This window comes from Ctenopharyngodon idella, chromosome 22 (assembly GCF_019924925.1).
Source record: "Ctenopharyngodon idella isolate HZGC_01 chromosome 22, HZGC01, whole genome shotgun sequence".
Taxonomy (NCBI): Eukaryota; Metazoa; Chordata; class Actinopteri; order Cypriniformes; family Xenocyprididae; genus Ctenopharyngodon; species Ctenopharyngodon idella.
The window spans coordinates 7,021,897-7,047,072 of record NC_067241.1 but is presented as its reverse complement, the minus strand read 5'-3'; the positions used below and the strand labels follow the sequence as shown (position 1 = coordinate 7,047,072).

The following is a 25,176-nucleotide window of genomic DNA, read 5'->3' as shown; positions in this document are numbered from 1 at the left end:
CAGAAATAAAACTGTCAGAAGTGGCCATCAACTGCAATAAATTCAGAATGCGTGAAAAGGCTACAGAAGAAAATCTGATTTGCCCAGTACCAGTTACCTTGGGAATTAGTAAGAAGAATACGCCCAAGGTCTACCACAACTAGCATGGGGTCTTCAGACTGAAAATCATCTGGGAAGATGACTTGAGGGGCACATATATCCAATTTCATAGTCCAGTGCTTACTGTTCTCCTGTGAAAGGATTGAGAATCCTATTAATCTAATTGAGACTGTAACTGAATGTAATTAAAAAAAAAATATCCTCTCTTACAATGAACTCTCCGACTAGCAGCTGATCAATGGTTTGTCTGATTTCCGCCTTGGTTTGCATCTTCAACTTGTTGTATTGCCTCCTGGCTGCTTCAGCCACTCTCAGCTCTAACTCAGACTGATATCCAAACCCTGGAAAATGTAATGTAAACAATAATAAACTAATATTTCACAAAAGCAATTTAAACTGATTTAAGAGGGATGTTTATCCTCAATACGCACCGGAGGTGTGGACCCTTCCTTTGTAGAAGAACTCAGCCACTTTCTTGATAGCCTGAGGGTTATAAATGATATTGAGAGGACTGGTATTGACCTCCAGTCTCCTCTCAAATTTGCTCCTTATTGGATTACGTTCATAAATCATCTCAAAGACAGGAGGTGCTGATGATTCTACATCAGAGCCTGAAGAAAGGTAAAACAAGTTTTTATTCAGCCTTCATAGACATTTATTTGTACAAAGATGTTTTCATACAGTAGATGCAGATTACTCACCAAGATTGCCCATTTTTGCGATATTAGTTGGTTGACTGATAGCAACAACAACCTTATCCTTAAATGAAAAGATTTATTTACATTTATATTTTGTCACAGATATTTTCAGTACATGCAGATAACAGTTCTAGGGCACAACGTAACTTTAAACGTGGGCAAAATCATACCGGTTTTGGTGAAACAAGGACAGGAAAGACGGAGCCCTGGGTTGTGAGATCCCGGAGAAACAGCCCACCAAGTTTCACTGTGAGTAAAGATGACTCAGAGCGAGGAAGAGACTCGACGCTGATCTTCACACCTGTAAAGCAAAATAAAAAAACATAAAATTAACATTCAAAATTGATCCAAGCCATTGAGCTTTTATTTAAATAATAAGTAAATATATATAAAAAAACCTGAAAACTCCAGCTGAATGACCCCGCTCTCACTCAAAAGAGGTTTGATTTTATCTTGATGGTACAGGGTGACAGCTGCTTTCTCAAGGGTAAAGTCCAGCCGTGCAAAGAGATGATCCCTTCTTGTAAAGGTATTCAGTGTTTGTGAATCCTCCAAAGGATCAAAGAGATCATCTGTCTCAGCTGTTTGGAGGAGAGAGGTGTCTTGATACACAATGCATAATAGTATAGAAATGTTGTATATAAAATGTAAAATTATATTAAATCATTGTTATAAACCTCTTTTACTGGTAAGCGTAACTGGAAAACTCACCAAGAATTTCCCACTGGGCAGTGCCTGGTAAAAGGTCATCTCTTTCACTACCCCCATACCAGCCACCCCAGCCTGGGAACCAAGACTGCAGATACTGGATCATGCCTGAACTCCCACTTTTAGGTATGGAGCCTGAGGGAGAGGTGGCTGGGGTCTCATTTATTATTGGCTCTCGTAGACTCTAAATGATTATGATGAGTGATTAAAATACATTATTACTTAGTGTTTGATTAGATTTAACAAATGTTTAGACTGTGATTATGATGATAAAAAAAATAGTTTTTTTGGTATTAGGCTACACAGTATCACCCATGACTTTTAACTCTAACATTTTCATTTTGCCCACAACTAGGGCACTAAAGTAAGTCATCTCAGCTTGCCTCTGCAATTTCCTCATGTTTGCGGAAGGAGACATAAACAGTTTCCCGAAGAATCTGCAACTCCTCCAGTGTCTGTTCATCTTCAATCCTTTCCAGTTCACTCTATTGATGTGAGAGACACAGATTATAAAAGAGTAAGATTTCCTTTTTTTCCCCAAACTCAAGAACAACAGATGCAAAGGTAGTGAGCTCCGAGACATTGTGACAATCTAACTTTATTGAGAACACCCTTAAATCCTGTAAGTCTATAATTCTTACCTCCTCCTGTGGACTCAAAGTATCTCCCTTAAGCCTCTGGACATACAGGCTAGTGTAGAGTTTGGCATCACGCGCCCTGTGAAGAGCAAACTCCCAGCTTCCCTGTCTGCGCTGCTCTCTGATCTCGTTCAGGTTTGCATTAATGGCAAACATCCACCACTGCCGACAGCTTCAACAATAAAGAAGACATTATTCTAGAAACACAATACCATTATTAAACAAAAGATTTTTCAGATTTTAATCAACACAACCTATTTAGATGTTTCAAAGCTTATTTCAAAACATATTTTTGCTTGTTAGTAATGTCAGAGAAAAAAGAAATCTCATTACTTTCCAGAAATGGGAACTTTAGGTCTCCACTTTCGAAAAAGAATCTCCCTTTCTCGTCGCTCCAGTTCTTTGAGGAATGCCATGATCTGTTGATACTGAACCTGTAATAAAATGCCAATTCAAATGATATTGTTAGTTTACATGAAAAAAACTCAACTGTAAAAGGCAACAAAGGGTGGTTTCACATATATTCAAGTTTACATGTTATATCAGCCCAAGAGTGCTTGGAGGGCTCAAATAAGGTGAGAAAAAACACCATTAAGGAAAGGTCCATGAGATTTGAAAATCTTGAAAAATGTTACCTGTGAGAGACGAAGTGAGAGGGGTTCCAACTGTACTTGGCCCTCAATGCGAGGCGTATTACGAGATCGTAGTGGTTCTTTTGAGGCATTTCTCCTCAACAGCACAGAGGCACATACTGGCTCAAATATATACTGATGCTCACGGTTCTGCATACATTTACTCATCAGCTCCTGTAACAGACAATTGTTTGAGAAAGAGTTTACAAGAAGCACTAGCCATTGTGATATTGAGTGTCTTGACATTATCATAAATCTACCTGTACTTCTGTTGAGGGAAGATCTCCAAGAATGGTGCACTCTGTGTCCCAGTACACACTGAATTCACTGATTTCCAGCTCCTTCTGCCGAATAAGCTTCTGAGCCTGTGAGTGAAGAGTTTACCTTTCATAACACAATATGTAAAGATAGAGCCACTTCATGAAAATACCAAACAATATGGATAACTCACTGGTTCTTTGGAGCAGTTCTGTGCGGATACATTCTTGATACAAACACCAAAAGCATATGGTTTCTCAGGGTTGGAGAAATCATCTTCAAAACGTAAGTGGACGCCTTGAATTTTCAACTAATAACATGCAGAAAAAAGCATAATAAAAGTGTATTTCTGACATTAAACTATAACAGCATCAAAGTGCAAATAAGTAAATATGATAATAGATAGTAAATATGATATTGATAATATATGATAATGAAAATTACCTCAATATTCTCAACGATTCGAGTCACAACAGATGCTGTGGCAGAGTACCAATAAGATTCTCCCTTCTGCTCACATTCACTCTGGTAAAATATATAAATTATTTAAAAAAAAAAAAAAAAAAGGAAAAAAATAAGTTTTTTTTTTTTTGTATTACACATTTCATAAATAAAAAGGTTTAAAGTTATTCATAGATCAGAGTATAAAAAGTATTCTTTTTATTTTCAGTATAAAAATAAAAAAAAGAATGACAATAATAGCATAAAATTAAATAAAATTAAAATCACCTCAAGTATATTAAACACATGCTAAATTACTCTTAATACAGGCTTTTTACAAATGGGAATGCTTGGAGCCTGTCATAAATGCATAAAAGTGAAAATTAAATAAGTAGATTTATATTAAATAAATTTAACTACAGGTGATTCTGCTGATATTTTCAGCATTCTGCTGATATTTTACAGCCCGTACCTTCCACTTGTCCTCTAGCACCTTGAGAAGCTGTTTCTTTTGCTCTTTCTCAGCTTCCCTTTCTTGCACCTCATCATATTCCTGTGGGGGGGCAGGGCCAACAATCAGGTTCAGCTGGGACATGCAGATGACCCATGGGTCACTGTGTGGTCGATAAAAGGGAATCTGGAGGGTGATCTTCCCAATAACACCTGGAAAAAAAAAATATTATAATTTTTTTTTTTTTTTTAAATTACATATAGAATTTTACATATATACCTCCATTCAAAAGTTTGGGATTGGTAAGATTTATTTGATGTTTTTGATGTTATGCTCACCAAGGCTAAAAACAGTAATATTGTGAAATATTATTATGATTTAATATAACTGTTTTCTATTTTAATTTACTTTAAAATTAGGGCTGGGTAAAAAAAATCTTGATTTTAAATCGATTTTGATTCTCATTTTTATGAACCAATATCAATTCTTAAATCCCAGGAATCAATCTTTTAGTCTATCCTGTTTTTAGTTGATGAATGAACAGAACATTGCAGAGCGCCTCCCATCTAATAAATTGCAAAAAGCTTTGTGCTTTGTTACTTTTGATATGAAAGTTTTAAATTCTGCCCAATTTATTATGAAATTCAAACGATAAATACTGCGAGTGAACTAATCATCTCTTCCGCTTTACTACTATTTACAGCACAAATAAACATGAATGAACATCAGAAGGTATGTTAAAAGATACAGTACAACTTACCGAAATCTGTATCATGTCTCGTGTAATTGCTAAATCAGTGATTCAACCGTGGAAAGACGTCAATAAAACAGCTTGAGTAAACAATGTCACATTGTCAATGTTACATTTACCTCATAAAAACCCATTCTATTTTTTTTTTTTTTTTTTTACTTTTCTTCAATATTTAATGAAAGTTTGAATAATCTGTCAAGTTTTTATGACAGCCACCAATAACCGAACTGAAGTAGAAACGTAATTATGTAATTATAAAGTATTCTTATAAAAACTTCTTGCTTCTCATAAAAAGCTTGCAAATCAAACTCAAATCATGAAATTTGTTTCAATACCCAGCCCTATTTAAAATTTAATTTATTCCTGTGATGGTAAAGCTGAATTTTCAGCATCAGTGAACCATGATACAGTTTATTTTAGGATACTTTGATTAATAGAACATTAAAAAACACTATTTATTTAAAATAGAAATCTTTTGTAACATTATAAATGTCTTTACTGTCACTTTTAAACCATGTAATGCATCCTTGCTGAATACAAGTATTAAAATCTTACTGACACAAACTTTTGAACAGTAGTGTAATATTGAATATTTATGTTCTAAATATCTATTTATAGTACCACTGAGTAATTAACAACATCTAAATCTTAGATAAAAAGTAAACATATTTGCAAGTGCCATCATGTCACCGCACAAGAATATCCAGATAATCCAGTTTTGACATACTTCTGCTGTGCAAGAGTTTCCTTAATTCCCACAATTAAGATCACAAGATCCAAATACCTAACCTTCAGCTGGAATAAATGACATTAGGCTTGGTGTCTGTGCAAACAGCCAATGATTGTCTAATGAAAATACATTCATTTAGGTTTAAAAGGTGCATTTAGTACTAAGTTTTACACCGAAATCGAAACACATGAATATTACTTTTGACAACTATACTAAAAATGGCAATACAAACACAACATCTCATTTAGTCCATCTCACAGCAGCCACCATGCTGAGATCACATGACCAGCAGAATACTACTCTTTAGGACTTTATGTTGAAAGGCCTCCCTAATATCAGATCAGTTTGTTTATTTTAAGGTGTATTTCCATAAGGGCACACCGAGAGGATACAAATTACTAATTGAATTGAAATAACACTAACCTGCTTTGACCTCAAAGGGCAGATCAAATCCTCGGAGTGCATCTTTTCTTAGTGGGAGATTCTCCAATTCCACTGCCCCTGGATGATTACAAAATGCATACTTCACATAAATGATACACAACACAGACAGTTAACTCTGATTAAAACAGACCAAAACAAATTCAAATACCTTTGAGAAGAGCAATGGAGAGCTGGTCAGTGTTAAGGTTGCTCACATATTTGCCCAGATATGTGTTGAGCACCCAGGCAACAAGTCCCTCCAACATTATCGGAAGGGAAGAGTGCCCTTGGATTAGTCACTTAAAATAAATCCTAGCAGAGAATGAACTTCACAGTTAGCGTTCACTCCAGTCATCTGAAGTCTGAGGAGTCAAAGAAACACAAACTTGACATCTGATCTCACAACAAATTTGTAGCAGATCTTTTGAACCAGTGGTTCTCAAGCTTTTTGAATCAAAGGCCTCACATTTTTCCCACAACAATACTCTAAGGCCCCATGACTTAGTGATTTTTGTGGAATTTGCTATGAAAACACTTCAAGGTTTAATGCTTGTTTTGTCTGATTTTAAATCATTTTAAGACATCTTGAGACCCCCTTGTAAGTTTGCTGAGGTGCCCTAGGGGGCCCCGGGCCCCTGGTTGGGAACCGCTGTCCTAAACAAATACTTGCCACACCAACATTAACAGACAAAAAACAATATAAGTGATTTTCTGACTATCAGCCAGACAATTTCTACAGTTTGTACAGGAGATGTGAAGAAGAAACATAGGGGTTGATAGCCGCAGTCACTGCATCTTTTTCCATACAAACAAAGTGAAAGTGAGACTGTCATTTTGCCTCATGAGGGTGAGTAAACAGTTACAGAATTCAAATTTTTAGGTGAACTAATAACTTACCATTGTTATGAGACCTCCTATTCCTCGGTCAACCGCAGTCTATGATCATTTCAGTCCAAATAAATATCAGACCTCCACTATCCAAGCCAAGCAGAGTCCCCCTCTCGGAAGCGAAGCTGTCCTTGCCGGCTGAGGAGAAAGTAAAATATCTCCTTTCTTTTTTAAGATCCTTATATAACAAGCCGCAGCTGACGACCACAAACGAAAACAAACTACTGCATGTGACGAACTAAACAGCACAGCTCTCTGTGGCTTAACGTCAGTGACACGGGCAGCGTTAGCACGAGCGTTCGTCCTTTAGCACTGCTAGACAACTTTAAAACAGAACCAACAACTGGACAGAGTGACCGGTCACAGCCCGTAGTTTAGTTCTGCATTGGTCCGAGTCTCTTGCGGAATGCTCTCTGATATGTAAGCACCATTTGTTGTGGGTCCTCTGCGCTCATCTCTCAACTTCCAACATGTCAAACTGAATTCATGAAACGCTTCCTGGCACCTGCGACACTTCCGGTCATGTGCCAAAACAAAGCGATTTTTTCGTCATTGGGGAGAAATGGCCGTCATGTGACATCTAGCGTTTGGAGGTCGACCTTATAATAAGTTTATTACCGCTGGGCTATTTATCGGTAATGGCGCAAATATCGGCTCTTGAGAAATTTGATATAATAGAAAATCGCCAGGCGATATCAGATCGACGTACACGTGTGTGACGTTTCTATCGGTGCAGTTCCTGTTTTCTACATATGAGGGCGGCAGAGTTACACGTAAAGATGTTTTCTGCAGGGCTGTTCAACTTCAACAAGTTGGCCTTAGGATATTTAATTTTACAATTTAGTATATTATTGTATTTATATTTTTTAAAGGCACTGTACATGGTTATTATGTTTAATTAAGCATTATCATTTTATAAATGTGTCAATTTTTTTGTAATCAATGCTTTCAAGCAGCATGTTCCTGCATCTCTGAACTTCAGTACAGCTATCCCATGAATTCATTACATCTGACAAAATGCACTAAGCGGTGTAATCCGTGCAGACCCTATATCCAGTGTAATCTCCAGCCCTTCCAGAGGATGTACCTCCCCCCATACATTTGAGCGGCAAGTAGACATAAGAACTGTTTGCCATATATCTTGAGATGAAATATGCCACTCTTCTGCCGAGCACATAAAATAACAATAATCCCAGCACATGTGGAGCTCTGCATCCCCCTGGCTGGTCGTGTGCAACCACATAATCCCAGCCTGCCTACAATAGCATAGAGGGCCATCTGTTCAGCTCATAGCCCTTTAAAACTACACATCTGGACAGTGAAGTGGGGGCAGTGCTCTCCACAACCCCCTGAAGTTCACTTCTGAGATTAGATATTCTGTCACTATTCTTACTCAACATAATCATACATTACAGAGATTCTTGATACCATATATGTCTGAAAGCATAAATGTCTCCTTTGAAGGTAATGTTCTACAGAATAGACTGTATAACCTAATCTGACTATAACTTTTACCAAGTGGTTCTGAATGTTTTTTCTTCAGAATCAAGATTTTGCATTGGACATCAAATGGTAGTTTATGCAAAACAGATATTGCACATATTTTTTTATTTGTCCAAAGTATATTTCAAATATATGCTAAATATATGTTGTAAACTGCATGGCTTAAGGAATATGTTTGTTAGTAAATTAACTTTCTATCATTAAGACCTTCATTCATCTTTGGAACACAAATTAAGATATTTTTGATGAAATCCGATGGTTTCTGAACCACACATAGGCATCAACGTCATTGCACCTTTTGAGGTCCAGAAAGGTACTAAAGACATCATTAAAACAGTCGACGTGACTACAGTGGTTACTTTTTGTGTGCAAATACAAAACAAAAATAATGACTTTATTCAACAATTTGAACTGTTTTCATACGCAGTTGACGTAGTGAACGCATTTCTGAGATCTATAATCTGAGATAGGATTTGAGTATGATCTGAGTATGATAAAGTACAAGAGAACTTATATTCTCCTAAACCTGTGTTTAAGTCAGATAAGAAAAGGTCAAGTGGTCTATCCATTATGTCAGACGGTGTTGTAGCAGCAGGTCGGTGTGACCTGGTCAAATTTTACAGCTGCAGAAATAGACACTTCTCTGGAGAAGTATAGCACACTGAACTGTCAATTCTATGAAACATCAGTCATTGGTATGCATCCAATAACTAACAGAAAGCACAAGTAACAAAGATCTATTTCTTAAAGTTTATGAACATGTGAATAGAGGAAAAACATAATATTAGAAATGAACACATGCGAAATACAAGTGTATGTACAGTAAATCAAACAGAATAAAATAAACTTATGATAAACTAAATAATTGAATATATGCCGGAGGTTTATGAATACCTTGAATTCGAAGATAGAATTAAAAAAGATAAAAATCATAAATGAATATTATGCATAAGTGTAACTGCGTACAGGCAACAGTGAGGATTCGGGATGCAACCTATCCTTGTCAGCTGGTTAATTTGACTATTATGACAATATGTATCAAAATACATAAATTTGTCAGACTATCAAATACACTGAACATTAAAGATATGCAAATTGTTTTATCATTCCCTATGCAAGTTAGTATATAAAAATTATATACACACTTTATTTGGTTTACTAAATGCATGTTTATATCATTAGTTGTATTTTATCATCTGCTTTTTGCATTGTCTTGTTTTCCATGATCAGAAAAGCCAGTTGACTGCTCCAAACCATCATAATGTAGCAAATATATATTTTTAAATATATACTTAGCAAAGGATTTATTTATTTAAAAATGAACAAGACGTATTTTCCCCTTTTACCCAGCATTGACAGACTTACTGTAATCACACTCACCATTGTAAACTAACCAGCATCGGTGTCAGAAAGAGTAGAGAGGATCAGGATGCAGGGTCATGCTGCTCTTGTTTTCAGGGAGTTGAAAGGGTTTTCATTCTCAGGTCATAGTCCACCATTGGTTGAGTAGACAGTTGGAGGATCAGTTTCATTTGTCCTGAATGTAAAACAATCTTGGCCCCTGTTCAAGTAAACAGGCCCTGACACATACCTTCATACCTGAAACATGCCTACATGTTCATTTGACATTCTGTTGTAACCTTTTATTCCCAATAAAAGTAACCCAAATTCATGAGTTTTAGGCCTGGTTTCATAGACAGGGCTTAGATTAAGCCAGGAGTAGGCCTTAGTTAAATTAGGACATTTAAGTAGCTTTTATAAATGTGCCTTTTTAGGGAAAAAAAAACATTACTGGTCTGAATCTTGAGACAATGGCACTGACATATTTCAAGATATATCAGTACAAGCTGCTTTCAGTTAAAACAGCTCAAACATGCATTTTACTCTGGGACTAGGCTTAAAGGGTTAGTTCACCCAAAAATTAAAATTCTGTCATTAATTACTCACCCTCATGTCGTTCCACACTCGTAAGACCTTCGTTCATCTTCGGAATACAAATTAAGATATTTTTCATAAAATCCGATGGCTCATTGAGGCCTGCATTGCCAGCAAGATAATTAACACTTTCAATGCCCAGAAAGGTACTAAAGACATATTTAAAACAGTTCATGTGACAACAGTGGTTCAACCTTAAAGGGTTAGTTCACCCAAAAATGAAAATTCTGTCATTAACTACTCACCCTCGTGCCGTTTTACACCCGTAAGACCTTCGTTGATCTTCGGAACACAAATTAAGATATTTTTGTTTAAATCCGATGGTTTAGTGAGGCCTACATAGGGAGCAATGACATTTCCTCTCTCAAGACCCATAAAGGGACTAAAAACATATTTAAATCAGTTCATGTGAGTACAGTGGTTCAATATTAATATTATAAAGCGACGAGAATATTTTTGGTGCGCCAAAAACAAAAAACAAAATAACGACTTATTTAGTGATGGCCGATTTCAAAACACTGCTTCAGGAAGATTCGGAGCGTTATGAATCAGTGTGTCGAATCATGATTCGGATCGCGTGTCAAACCGCCAAACTGCTGAAATCATGTGACTTTGGCGCTCCGAACTGCGGATTCGATACGCTGATTCATAACGCTCCGAAGCTTCCTGAAGCAGTGTTTTGAAATCGGCCATCACTAAATAATTTGTTATTTTGTTTTTTTTGGCGCACCAAAAATATTCTCGTCGCTTTATAATATTAATATTGAACCACTGTACTCATATGAACCGATTTAGATATGTTTTTAGTACCTTTATGGATCTTGAGAGAGGAAATGTCATTGCTCCCTATGTAGGCCTCACGGAGCCATCAGATTTAAACAAAAATATCTCAATTTGCGTTCCGAAGATTAACGAAGGTCTTACGGGTGTGGAGGTGAGTAATAAATGACAGAATTTTTGGGTGAACTAACCCTTTAATGTTATGAAGCGACGAGAATACTTTCTGTGTGCTAAAAAAACAAAATAACGACTTTATTCAACAATATCTAGTGATGGGCGATTTCAAAACACTGCTTCATGAAGCTTTGAAGCTTTACAAATCTTTTGTTTCGAATCAGTGGTTCGGAGCGTGTATCAAACTGCTAAAGTCACGTGATTTCAGTAAACGAGGCTTCGTTGATAAGTGTTTCGAAATTTCAATGGTTCACCGCTGGGGGGCGTGACTTTGGCAGTTTGATACTTGCTCCATACACCGCTGATTCATTTTTGGGTGAACTAACCCTTTAAGCCTTGTCTGTGAAACCAGGTATTAGTTTTTCACAATGTTACAAAGTTTCTCTGAGTTTTTAAAACTCAGTAGTTAAAATTAATATTTAATGTTATTATTTCTCTTCTAAAGAATGGCCATCCAAATCATACTAAGGAAAGTAGTAGGCTAAACAGTAAGGAAAGAAACAGAAATGTTAGTAGGTTTACACGACAACTACTAAAAACGGAGAAGTTTTTCTTTTTTCGCGTACAGATGACAAAAACGATCCCCGTTGACATGGATCAGCGAAAACGACTACTAACGCTGTATTCTGCTGCCTGGCTAGTAGTTTGCGATGTCACTTTGTAAAGGAACACGTAAAACGCATGCGCATGACGCCACTGTTTTCAGAAATTCACGTTTGTGTAGTTTACACGGAGACAACAGTATAACTTGCACTTTGAAAACCGTTTATGTGTTTTTGTCGTGTAAATGAACGCATAAAACGTTTTCCGTTTTTAGTTAAAAATGGTGTCGTGTAAACGGCCCCTCAGTTTCACAACATTAGTACAACCACAGAAGATGGACATATTATAAATCAAGGCAATTTTGAAGAGAGGTAAGTTGGTTAAAAGTCACTGAGAAATGGCAAAAGACAGGAGGAGACTTTATTAGTCAAATATTCAAAACCCATCCTCAGTAGCGGTGTCTGAATTCAACACTGGCCCACAGACACGTAACCATAGCAACAAGAAGATCTGGCTGTTGGAGAATCGTAGCCTTATTTTGACAAATTCCTTCCTCTGTCTCATTCAACTTTTCACCTAGAAAATGAGTGGAGAAATGAGCACAAATAAGCTTAGTATGTTTTCCATCCTCATCTCCATCTGAGGGGTGTTCGTGGAGTATTGCTCTCTGTCGCTTGTCTTCCTCTGTCGTCGGTTTAATTCATGAAAACTCAAACGTCACTGTTGCTCAGTCATGGATAGCTGACACCCAGAGCAAATATATTAAGCTTGATTTTAGAAGCTTTCATCGAGGAAAAAAAACCTCCTCCAGCATCAACCTAAAAACAAAATTCTATGTGCAGCTGAAGCAAAATGAGATTACATAAAGGCACTGCATTTGCTCCATTGTTTGCTTTGCACTTTGAGAGCTTCCAGGGCTTTCTGGGTCAAAGGAAAAGGAGGAATGATAGCCTACAGCATGTCATTGGTTGCACCTGCAGGAACTTACTTTTATTTTCACAAGATGGTGGCAGAAAGCAGGACTGCTTCATCTAGTTACAATATGTCTTAAAGGGTTAGTTCACCCAAAAAATGAAAATTCTGTCATTACTCACCCTCATGTCGTTCCAAACACGTAAGACTTTCGTTCATCTTCAGAGCACAAATGAAGATATTTTTGATGAAATCTAAGAGCTTTCTGTCCCTCCATAGTCAGCTACACGATTACCACTTTGACCCTTCAAAAAGTTCACAAAGAGATTGCAAAACTAATCCATATGAATTGAGCTGTTTAGTCCAAATTTTCTGAAGAGACTCAATCACTTTATTTGATGAACAGATTGAATTTAGGCTTTTAAATAAACAAATAAAATTTAAAAAATTGTGTTCCGAAGATGAATGAAAGGGTTTGGAACGACACGAGGGTGAGCAATTAATGATTTTTTGGGTGAATTATCCCTTTAAGACAGTATGAAGAGAAGATTTAATAGAAAATAATTATTATTTGAGCTCTAAAAAAAGTGTATAATATAATCAATATAATATAATCACTGTTCTGTGGTCTCTGTATGTTGAAATTCTTTCTGTTCCATTTTGCCTATACTTTCCATTTTTCCTGTTTAGTTTCTGTTTTCTTGGTTGTCATAGTGATTCATTGTTTCATTGATTAATCTCACCTGTTCCTCATCATCCACTGTGAATTTAAACCCTCAGTTATCTTCTGTTCATAGTCTTGTGTTAAAGTTTTATGCTGGTGTGTATCTCTGTATTACGGAGCCCTGCACGACATGCAAGAAAAAAATTAAATCATGCACATGATTTATAAATTGACGGAACAAAATAGTAAATTGTGCGCACGTTTTAGTAAATCGAAGGAAACAATTAATAAATCGTGCGCACAATTTAGCCTACTATTTTTTTCCTGCATGTCATGTACGGGGCTCCGTACTGTATGGTTCCTGCATGGTGTTTATTATATGTAAGTTTATCGTCCTTATGCTTCAAGCATCTTTGTTTTAGATCATCACGTTAAGCTGGTGCGTGACTATAATATACAGACATAATTTCTTTGTACCATTACAATTAAGTTATCAGAAATTAAATGATACCGAATATCATAATAATTTATACTATTTTTGGGGCCAGATACAATATGTGTGCAAAAAAAAATAAAGATTAAGACATGATATTGATCATTTCAAACACTTTGGCGTCAATGTTTATTTAGTCATAACATAAAGTAAAAAAGGAAAGAATTAACGAGACAGAATTGACATAAAATGAATGACAAAAAGTTCCCTTTTAATTTAGCCTTTAAAATACCTTGATTACTTGATATATAATTTTGACCCATCTGTAACTACAGCAAGTGTTCTATATTAAGAGTACGCATGACATTTATGAAGTTGTCGTAGGTTACAGACAGCAGCCAAACATGTCTTACAATATTTATAATGGTGTTTTGAACCCTTCTCTTGAAAAACATTTACATCACAATATATGCTCATTTTATGCTAATTCTTTGGTGACAAGTGCCATTATGATTTATGAAAAATGGCTTACATTATGGCTCACTGGGATTGTGTGCAATGTCTTCTGTACTTTAAAGTGCAAGTAGCTAAACCTTACTACAACAGAGCAAGATTCATGTACACAATACCAAAAATAACTCATGTAGAAAATACTAATTAACTTACACATTTCCATAAAAAGACAATTGTTGCTATCAGATGTCAAAATATAATGCTGATTACTTTTGAATATAGGGGCATGAGACAGTGGTTTCATACACTGCATTTTCAGGAACAGTTTTAGTCTTAAGGCTCAATTCAATCATTGGTGTTCAAGTATTAAAAACATGATACTTCTTTCAAGCATCACAGATGAAGGTTGTGAATCACGAGATGCGAGACAGCAGCCTCACCTTAGTTGCACAGGGGCCTAATTCAGGGTTCTTTTGTCATGGAAATAAGGTGATTCACCCCCTTATCCAATCCCCTGGCTTCCACTGTGTGTTAAATTATGGGTAATTTATAACTTCCATTCTGTCCAGTAAGTCCCCTCAGTCCTCTGCCTCCTCTTCATCTGTCCTTTTGATTTGAGCCGTTGAAAACAGTGGATAGTGGAAGCCAGAAAGAAACTGGCAATAATGGCCGCCACTGAAATACAAATTCCAGAAAAAATCACTATGAGATAATCAGTGAGAGTCAGCAATCCCCGACACTCCCGGAAACTGTCCTCAGAAAGCACACTGAGTGACACCTGCCGCCCGTCCACTGGAAGAGAGCACTCCATACCCTCTAACCCTGTAATAGAGACAGACGGAGAGGGAAAAAATATTGTTGAAAATATATAGTCTCTTAAAAAATGTGGTGTTTTACATACATACAGTACATATACATACATAATACATACATAAACATTATTAATGATTTTAATGCACCGCTTTTGTAATGTTTTCCGATGCTTTTCTCATCTAACATAATAATGACTTAATTTCACAGTCAAAATTGATGTGCGATTCATTTGCGATTAATTCGATTAATAAATTCACACATCATGTAATTAATTACAATTACAATTTTTAATCACTTGACATCCCTCACACACACACACACACACGTATGGTTTACTATCCTTGTGGGGACTCTCCATAGACATAATGGTTTTTATACTGTACAAACTGTATATTCTATCCCTTAAACCTACCCATCACAGAAAACTTTCTGCATTTTTACATTTTTATAAGATATTTTCCTCATAGGGACCAAAAAATGTCTCCACAAGGTCAAATATTTTTGGTATTGTCATCCTTGTGATATTAGTGACCTGACATGTGAGCTGGTTTGGAAACTCATACAAGTCTGGTAAAATGTGTGTGTGGTGCTGGTAAACCCTATGTGAGTCTCTTATGATCACCAAGGCTGCATTTATTTGTTCAAAAATACAGCAAAAAAAAAACACAATGTAGGGGTTTTTTTTGGACTAGAAAGGAAGTTTGGAATTCTAAAATATACAGTATATTTTCATAGTGTATAGTATTATTTGAAAAGAAGAAATGTGATTTCCCATTATATGATACCTTTAATAGAAATGCCTTGAGAAAGAAGGCACAGTGAATCTTTTGGTGGAGTCCATGGAACAGTTTAGTCTCTCATGACCAGTGTTCAGTTACAGGACTTGTATGAGTTTCCGAACCAGCTCACATGTCAGGTCACTAATGTCACAAGCATCTTCAGCTGCACAATATAATGCACAATCATTATCTAAGTTTGAACAAAGCATTTGTTTTAAATTTTAAAAATCTCAACCATCCATTACACATCATATATAGAATGAAAGCCATTTTGCACAAAAATGTACAAACGATTAATGTAAATGGTGCAGTGTGTATACACTACAGTTAAAAAGATTTTTCTTTTTTTGAAAGAAATGAATACTTTTATTCAGGAACGATGTATTAAATTGATCAAAAGTGAGAGTAAAAACATTTATAATGTTCCAAAAACATTATTTCAAATGCATTCTTTTGAAATTCTATTCATTAAAGAATCTTGAAAAAAATATTTCACAGTTTCCACAAAAATATTAAGCAGCATAACTGTTTTCAACATTGATAATAGTAATAAATGTTTTGTAAGCAGCAAATCAGAAAATTAGAATGATTTCTGAAAAATCATGTGACAAAGACTGGAGTAATGATGCTGAAAACTCAGATTTTCCATCACAGGAATAAATTACATATAAAATATATTAAAATAGAGAACAGTTATTTTAAATTGTAATAATATTTCACAGTAGAGATGCACCGATACTAAATTTCTCTGCCGATACCGATAGCCGATTATTCAGAATGATATCGGCCGATACCGATAGTTTGGTTTTTCTTAAGGAAAAAAAAAATCTCTCCTAAATAATGTTGCAAACTATACAGGGAACCCTCTCATTTGGTACACTACAATATTAGAGGTTACAATTAACAGCAGAGGTATTATATTCAGCTGCTGTTTATTTTCAGATATAATAATTACACTCAAATAAAAACTGAAATGTATAAAACTTAGTATCACAAGGTAGTTTTCATAAGCACTTGTCTTCATGGCAAATTTGCACAAACATATAATTAACAGTAAATAAGCTCCTCTCTAGTGTTTTTTTTTTATATATATATGTAGATAGCTAAGGAACTGTGAACGTTGGAAAACATTCCTGAGGTAAAAGTGACATGATGTGACATATTGTTCACAAGCTGTTTTATTGACGTCTTTCCGCGGTTGAAACACAAATAAAGTCATTACATGAGACACGATACATTCTGGTAAGTTGTACAATATATTTCAACATACCTTTGATGTTCATTCATGTTCGAGATATAACTTACTGAAGAGGAAGAAAAGAGTCGCGCTCCACTCTGCCGCTTAAACTGAGGCATTACAGCGATCTGACACGTCACATTTTAGAGCGTCAAAACGCCATTTATTGTTTGAATTTCACGATAAAATGGACAAAATTTGAAAACTGAAACTTTAATTCTTATCAGAAGTAATAAAGCACAAATCTTTTTGCGATTATTGGATGGGAGGCGCTACAAATAATATTTGATGAAGGAAAAAAACGCAGACCTGGCAACCCTGGCTTGAACTACGGGTGATTCATAGGGTCAAAAAGAGCCTGCTTTAACGTCGCTATTTTTAAACTGTTAATGCGTTAAAATTCAACTCAAGAGTGACTTTCTTCACACACATTATGTATTCTAAAATCTGTATTCTGTAAGTCTAAACACGTCTTTCTGCACCCTTTTGATTGACAGGATATAATCGGCCCTGACCATCGGCAGTTTTTAAACAATCGGCCAATGGTCGATAGTGATAATAATAGCTTTTATCGGCCGATACCGATTGTTAACCGATACATCGGTGCATCTCTATTTCACAGTAATAATATTTTTACAGTAACACTTTACAATAAGGTTCATTAGTTAACATGAACTAATAATGAACTGCACTTATGCAGCATTTATTAATCTTTGTTAATGTTAATTTCAACATTTACTAATACATATGTAAAATCTTGTTAACATTAGTTAATGCACTGTGAACTAACATGAACAAACAAATGAACAACTGTATTTTCATTAACTAACGTTAACGAAGATTAGTAAATAACAAATGTATTGTTCATGGTTAGTCCATGTTAGTTAATACATTAACTAATGTTTAACTAATAAACCTTATTGTAAAGTGTTACCATTTTTACTGTATTTTTGATCAAATAAATGCAGCCCTGGTGAGCATGAGACTTCTTTCAAAAAAAAAAAAAAAAAAAAAAAAAAAAATCCCCAAACTTTTGAACGCTGTGTATCACTAATTAAAGATAAGTTTTACATCTATTCTTTAATTTACTGTTTCAGTTTATATATTCCATTTAAAACCCCATTTAATTTCTCTTTGTTCAGCTCTTTAAGTGCCATTTGATGGTCACATATTCAGACAGTGTATCGCTTCAAAGGATAATAAATGAGCGAGCGGACTTCATTAAAACACACACACACTCACTCACGCACACACACACAAACTCAAGGCTATATACTCCAGCTGAACATGTGTAATAACACTCAACGCTATTTCATTTAAGTGCTTTTCTGATGGGTGAGCTATACCTAGAATGAGGTTGTTTTAAAAATTCATACTTGGTTTGTACTGGAAAACAAAGAGCTCACATCTGTCTGAAAACAGCATCAACGAAAACCCAGCCACAACAGAAAACTCAAAGGCCTCTGCAAATTGTCTGAATAAAATATCTAAATCTCAATATCATTACTAATGTCTAATCTTTAAATAATTCCACTCAAAAATAGTACATACATATGACATATGAAATGAGACATAAACATAGTATAATATAATCATTATACAAAAATATGCCTTACTATAGCATGGTGGTATTATTATTTGGACATTTTTGTATCTAGCAATACCACCGTGCTGCAACTATGACTCAGAAAACTCCCATTACATAACGGCAAGATAAGATGTGAGATGGGATGCTTTCCAATTTTTTCCCCCTCTCTTTATGGGAAACATTTGTGAAATTTTCCTCGTTGGTTTGTATTTGGATTTTCACAGAGGGAGGTTTAATCTCCTTTCAGCCGTGTGATCAGCAGACACCAGATGACAGATTTAAAGAGGAACATCGCCTACGTAATACAGCCACGCTGACAGTCAGACACAACAGAGCGACAGAGCTCCAGAGCCCCATCTCTTCTTTAATTGCGTTCACGCTCAAAACCCCTTGTGATTCAGTGTAGTTGTTTAGGATCGTATTATGCTTTAGGAGAGAGAAAAAAAGACTTTAAACTGGAATTTTTGAATTAAAATAAAAAGAATTGCCATTCTCATTAATATATAACCATCCATGTCAAAATACAACGCCACCATGTTTGTTCATGTCATTGGCCAAAGTCAGTTGACATTATCATCAAACGTGTGAGGCAGTAAGTGCGAATGAGTCACTCCATCCAGAAGGGGTTTTCCACATGCAGGGGATTCATTGACCTCAGCCTCCTTTGTCGAGTCTGTCACGTGGCCGTTTGCCCATCTCTACGAGCTCATCTAACGTTTTATCATGCTATAGCATCGGTGTTTTACACTGGAGATCCCTCAGAGCGAAAATCACAAATGACTAACACGCGTACAGCACATGCTTTTACCCATTTAGAAAATTCTCACAGCAGCCACAAGCTCAGTCAGCCGACTAGTGTCGTCTTGCCTGCTGTCACCACATATGTGTAACACGAGTATGACACTGACATGTTCTTATGTTTGCAACAATGAAATGAATCAAAGCTTCGCCTCTGGTGTGTAATAAAGCTGAATACTATATGAATCCCCCTCTCTATTAAATTACACTGAATTCATTCAATACATTTGATTAATGTGCTACGTGAGCCTGAAAAAATCCATCCTTTTTGCTACAGTTGTGTTATCTTGCAGTAAATGCATATCTTGTTGGCTTAATTGTGATATTATATGACGTGGTAACCTCTCAGGCTCTGTCTGTTGACCTTTGAGTGTTGTTTAAAGAGTCGTGTGTGCGCTTGTCACACATATGTATGTCACTACCCATGCTTTGCTTACATATACTGCTGGAAATCTTGGTTCTTGCCCTTGATTAGCCACCTGAATATCAAATTACCAGGCAACTGAAAGTGTGCCAGAAGTGTGCTATCATCAGTATCAGATTCAATGTTGGGTTGAATAATGGATGTAACGTGTTCATCCATACCCAAGTGCAAGAATTACAACACTATAAGGGAGTTTAAACTAGACTATCTAAATTAAAGACTACATTATGGTGGATTCTGATGTAATTAAAGGACTGTGTCATTTTTATTACTTATTAGAATTACAATAAGATAATGTTTTTTTTCTACAATCGAACCCCCAGCATTTATAGCATCATGTAGCTATGTAACACCAAGCTTATGGGCTTAATTATCAGGAAATGCATGTACTGATAAAATGTATGCATTGTTAATTTTGGTAGAAGTGTCTTCCAAATGTGTGAAATATATAATATATATCTGGACTGTCTAAATTAAACTTCTCAACACATTCTAAACAATATGGACTTCTCTGGTTCTTCTTTGCACTTGTTCATCAATACAAAATGTAATTACGCAAATTAAATGAACAGAAATTGTACAAAGAAAAGATTACTTTAAAGATATTGTGTATACTGTACATTATTTGAAATTAAATATTTTAGTTTTTTTAAACCAAAATATATCATAATTATCTTCAGGATTTAAAGTAACAGTAAACTCAAAGTTAATACACAAGTCAGTGTACCATTGTTAATGATCCAAAATCTGCAAAATATACAGAGGAAGTGTTGTTAATAAAAGATCTATAGACTGCAAAAATTTGTGAATGGGTGAAAAGGTGTTGTTTACAAATACAACAGACCCTTCATTGTCTCTGCTGACAAAAGAACAAAAATCCTGTTCATGTTAAATTAATGAGTACAGTTAATATTATTACTCTGAAAATGAACTGATTTGTTAGTTACAAATGTCAGATAGGATCTAAGCCTCTTGCTTCAAATCATAAACTACAGAATTAGTCAAACTTGGTCTAAAGATTAAGCAAATCTTCCACTAAATATGGAGGTAATCCAAACAGGAAGTTTCAAACCTATGAGGATAACTGATATAGGAAAGTAACATTTCTCAAATTTTGTTGAAAAAAAGTGAATTTAGACTTTAGTTTCCAACTGTACACAATATATAATGTATATGTGTGACCAAAACCCAAACAATTTTTTTTTATATATATTGACATGTTTGTAACATGCAACTTAATGTTACATTAGTCTTCAAAGCAGACACAGGGAGAGAAAAGTGACCTGTGCTTCTAAGGGACAGTGAGGATCATGCATCCATATTTGATGTAGCTGTGGAGTTCAACTTGACCTTAAACATAGACTAGAGGTAAGTGACCTAATGACCAACGGATACCGTATCCAAGAGGGTACAGTTCCCTCAATTTCATCCTTTAGTTACCACTCAAATTAACGTCAACAAAAAGGATAAAAATTAGGGAACATGTTGTGTGGCATATGTTTCATGAATTATGCACAAGAATATTTTGCATATTCTAGTGATCACCTACAGTGTGTCGACCTTATTGCCTTGGTTTGAAAACATTCTCATGCATTATTCAGTTAAATACAAGATGCGGTGAAGGCATGTAATATCACAAGTGTTATTTAAAATCTCAATTAATATTATGCTAGCCTATCATGCTAATGTGATTAGTCAAATTAGTTAAGTCTCAGTTGCAAGCAATCAATAGTTTGTTAATCATCTCTTTCCTAAACAAAATCAGTTCACCCACATGTACGACCTAGTCAGAAAGTAGATCTTATGCATCAACACTTCTCACCCTTAGTGACCAGTTGAATCTTCCACAGGTGAACCACCACAAACCTTGAGATTTCAAGTGATTGAAAAGGTTTCTAGTGTTTATTTAAAAAAAAAATGGTATGACATTATTTCATGCAGATGGATGCAGATCACGAAAGCGAGATTTAAGCAGCTTACCAGTTGGGAGCTTGTGACGATTTTCCAACAGCCACAGGAAGAGTTTGGCAAAGTTACAATTGCACAACCAGGGGTTCCCTTCCAGGCGTATCACCCGCAAGGAAGGCAACTGGCTCAACACCCCGACGTCCAGGCCAGAGAGGGCATTCCTCTCCAGCTCGAGCTCTCGTAAGGAGGTGAGGCCCAAGAAGGCATCCTTGCTGATCATATTCAAATATGGATTGTTTCCCAGCCGTAGCTTGATCAGACTACGGGACTCCCCAAAAGTTCCCGAGGGAATCTCAGTCAAGTTGTTGCTCCCCAGGTCTAGATAGACCAGTCTGGAGGATGTGCTCAGAGTCCCAGGCTCCAGCCTCGTTAAGGAGTTATTTCTCAGATCCAGGTAGATCAAATCACTGTAGAGGACCAGGAAATCAGAAGGGATCCAGGGAATCCAGTTGTTAGACAGAAGGAGTCTCCGTACGTCCAAAGGGATGGAGTCTGGAAGACGGGTGAGTCCTTGATCTGTGCAGTCCACGGTGTGATGGTCCGGACACAAGCAGCTAGATGGGCAATTATACCCCCAAGTTAACAAGGTAGAGGATAGCAAGGCAAGGAAAGGCTGAAGCCAACGAACACATGAGAACATTGTCAAGAGGGTGCGAGGTGAGGGGGAGATTGGGGGGATTAAGTGAGGGAGGTTTGGAGAGGGGTAGAGGAGAGGGGACGGGGTAAAGGGTCAGGGGGCAAGATACTAGGAAAGGGGACCGGGGCGCATCTGAAGATGACAGGAGTCAGGTTTGTCGCGAAGGCATCTTTCCTTGTCTCCTAGATTGCAATCAACAAAAGGCTCGACCAGCAGCAAGCGGCTACAAAGACACGAAGCTCTGTTTTCCAGGAGATCATGTAGCAGGCAGTGTGGGTCGTGTGGCAGCCCGCTGGCTCTGAGCTTGAAAGGGGAGGAGAGACAGCAATCGAGAGAATGTGGGGAAGAGAGAGAGAGCGCGATGTGAGGGATTAGCGAAGAGGTAAACAGAGACGAGTGAACTAGAGACTGGGAAGCGCTGGGGGCATGGAGAGGGGAGGGGTATGTGACGACGGATGAGGAGGTGTAGCCCACTCGGTTTACCCACAGTCAGAAGGGAATTCTGGTTCTTTAATTTAAATGTACACTATGTGCTGATCTGTATCTTGGTCCATACGCTTCTGCTCTTGATTGGGTGCCAGTTGAACCGTGGTGCCCATAACACATTTGACCCAAGGCTGTGGTTGTAAGTCTTCTTCCATCCAGGATAAACAGCTAATGACTTATTGGCAATGGTTTTCGGATTTAATCACGTTCGGTTTCTTTTTTTGTTGTCCTTTGATTCAGTCGGCGTAGTGTCTGATTTCATATTCTGTCTCCATTGCCATGGTGATGCATGTGACGATTAACATGGGGCTGTGTGCATACAGATTACTGCCCTGAAAGTGAGAGATGGTGTGAATAACTGTGTGAACCTCAATGGAGAAGATCATTGCCTTCTATTGCATGCTACAAATCATGCAAACCTTCCGACTTCGTCACACTTCAATCACACTTGTTTATATCCTGGATGTAATGGTTGTTCTGAAAATCTCAAAGCTTTCGAAACATCCACATTTTATATGAATCGAGAGGAATACAAAAAGATTTTGACAGTACCTCTTCTCCAGTGTGTTCATGAAAGCAGTCATTACTCATCGCTTTTCCAGCTGCTGTTGTTTATTTTTGTCGCTCTGTGTTCTGAATTCATGTTTACTCCTGTGCTGCTGTAAATCTCCAGGCAAACAGAACACATGCTGTGACCACAGACAGCTTTCCTCTTACATCACATGCATTGGAGAATGGCATGGCACAGCCCATTGGAATTACACAATACTCCCATGGGTCATATTGTAACCTTGACCTTTCTGGCAGGCATCAATGGAAAAAAAAAAAAGAGACATGCCTTTGACCTTTTTCATGTGGCACATCTTTGAAAAATATCAACTTGTCTGAAATGTTACTTCCTCCGGTGTCCCTATAAAAGAAACAAATGTCAGGTTCATTAGTGCAAAGGAAGGTACAGTAGGTTCAGGATATCTTCTCAGTAGGGCATTTGGAAGTGTCAGAAAAGCCATGCAGACTTTCCATTCACAATTAAAGTCTGGCACATGAATAAATGATAAATATCATGAGCAACATACTGTTTGACACAGTCGGGTTTTGGATGGGACACAACAGGAAAGGACACAATGCTACTTACTGTGATCTAAAAAAGTAGCTTGCATGCAAGAAAACAAAATGACAATATATCTGTGTGCCTTACTTTGGCAGAGTTGAGTCGATTCAATCTCATTTTACAGAATCAAACTATTAATCGTCAAGGAGGGTGCATGACAGGGCTTAGTGGAGAAGATCATCCAGCTTGGATTCTCTCACCAGGGTCTTTAAAGAGAAAGATGAGATAATCCCATATACACATTCACACACGGCAAGAGGACTGCATACCAGCGGCCCCAAAAAAGAGCACCTGTCAGCCTCGGCTGAGGACATAGCGACACACTTTTCTTCCAGGTGCATTCTGGGCCCTCACTCTGCATGATCTTCACCAACATACCCAAGAGCAAGATACTGTCACCCCCGCTGAACCTTTTGCAATGTTGAGACAACTGGCCACAAAATAATGGTTTGAGTTGGAAAAAAAAGCACCAATAGTCGCAAAATATGAATGTCTCGGAAACTAGGACACCCACTTGAATGCACAGCATTGACATACAAGGGATCAACGAAACTGGGCCATATCATTAAAGCACTTTCAATCACAACAGTACTGACAAATTCAATTTATGTAGATGTAAGTCCACCGTGGTATATGTAGAATAACACGTATTAAGTACAGATTACAGGATTTATGGATTAATATTTCATTGTACTTTTGGTGTGGTGGCTAATTCCACTGGGATTAAATAAACACTCTTGTCCACTGCAGCCAACGAGGTGATACTAGAGTTATCAGATGGGCCTGATACAGTTTGATCGTGTTTCAAAGATTAGCCGTTGATACGTCTTTACTTGACCCCTATTTGTCATGACTACGAGTGTAAAATTGGTGTCCAGTAAGCAAACATTTAGCATTGTTAGCATCACCAAATGGAGTTTCAAGAACACTCCCAATGTCTGCCATTAGTCGAACAGTCACAAATCACCTGCAAAAAAGAAAGAACAATTACTGAAAATGGACAACTATTGGCACAGAAAAAAGCAGATGGTCTGAATTTAGGCTCCACACAGATGCACCCCAGATCATAGGCAAAAGCTTTCTAATCATTCTAATACTACCACTGGGAAAGCTTATTCCCTCTCTCTTTCTCTTTAACGTACACATCGACAGCCCACTAATTTGTTCTGCATCTGGGTGGCAGAGTATGTTGTCAAAACAAGACTGGGCTAAATAGATGGC

At 36.9% G+C, this 25,176-nt stretch overlaps 2 protein-coding genes across 7 annotated transcripts in view; both read right to left on the bottom strand.

Annotated features, from left to right (window-relative positions):
- The window catches only part of vps13d (vacuolar protein sorting 13 homolog D), a 44,813-nt gene extending 37,567 nt beyond the window's left edge, over positions 1-7,246 (bottom strand). For 3 of the 6 annotated variants that reach the window (XR_007927378.1, XM_051879133.1, XM_051879134.1), the window contains exons 1-18: positions 6,727-7,246; positions 5,999-6,191; positions 5,830-5,907; positions 3,947-4,137; positions 3,478-3,558; positions 3,227-3,343; positions 3,036-3,140; positions 2,779-2,949; positions 2,477-2,577; positions 2,147-2,315; positions 1,889-1,990; positions 1,509-1,689; positions 1,196-1,378; positions 968-1,098; positions 801-858; positions 531-710; positions 310-440; positions 98-230 (exon numbers count right to left, since the gene is read on the bottom strand). Coding sequence is in view for 5 of the 6 variants with exons in the window: in XM_051879133.1 (XP_051735093.1) it covers positions 98-230; positions 310-440; positions 531-710; positions 801-858; positions 968-1,098; positions 1,196-1,378; positions 1,509-1,689; positions 1,889-1,990; positions 2,147-2,315; positions 2,477-2,577; positions 2,779-2,949; positions 3,036-3,140; positions 3,227-3,343; positions 3,478-3,558; positions 3,947-4,137; positions 5,830-5,907; positions 5,999-6,095 (2,209 nt within the window). In the remaining variant the exon portion in view is untranslated. The remainder of the gene's footprint in view (positions 1-97; positions 231-309; positions 441-530; positions 711-800; positions 859-967; positions 1,099-1,195; positions 1,379-1,508; positions 1,690-1,888; positions 1,991-2,146; positions 2,316-2,476; positions 2,578-2,778; positions 2,950-3,035; positions 3,141-3,226; positions 3,344-3,477; positions 3,559-3,946; positions 4,138-5,829; positions 5,908-5,998; positions 6,192-6,726) is intronic. The other 3 variants (XM_051879130.1, XM_051879132.1, XM_051879131.1) reach the window with 1 other exon arrangement.
- Positions 7,247-13,800: 6,554 nt separating this feature from the next.
- On the bottom strand, positions 13,801-24,517 carry lrrc38a (leucine rich repeat containing 38a). Its single transcript, XM_051880485.1, is given in 4 exon segments — positions 13,801-14,727; positions 14,730-14,936; positions 21,734-23,176; positions 23,397-24,517. Coding segments are annotated over 3 exon segments (870 nt in total). The 5' UTR covers positions 22,362-23,176; positions 23,397-24,517; the 3' UTR covers positions 13,801-14,692.
- Between the last annotated feature and the right edge of the window lie 659 nt (positions 24,518-25,176).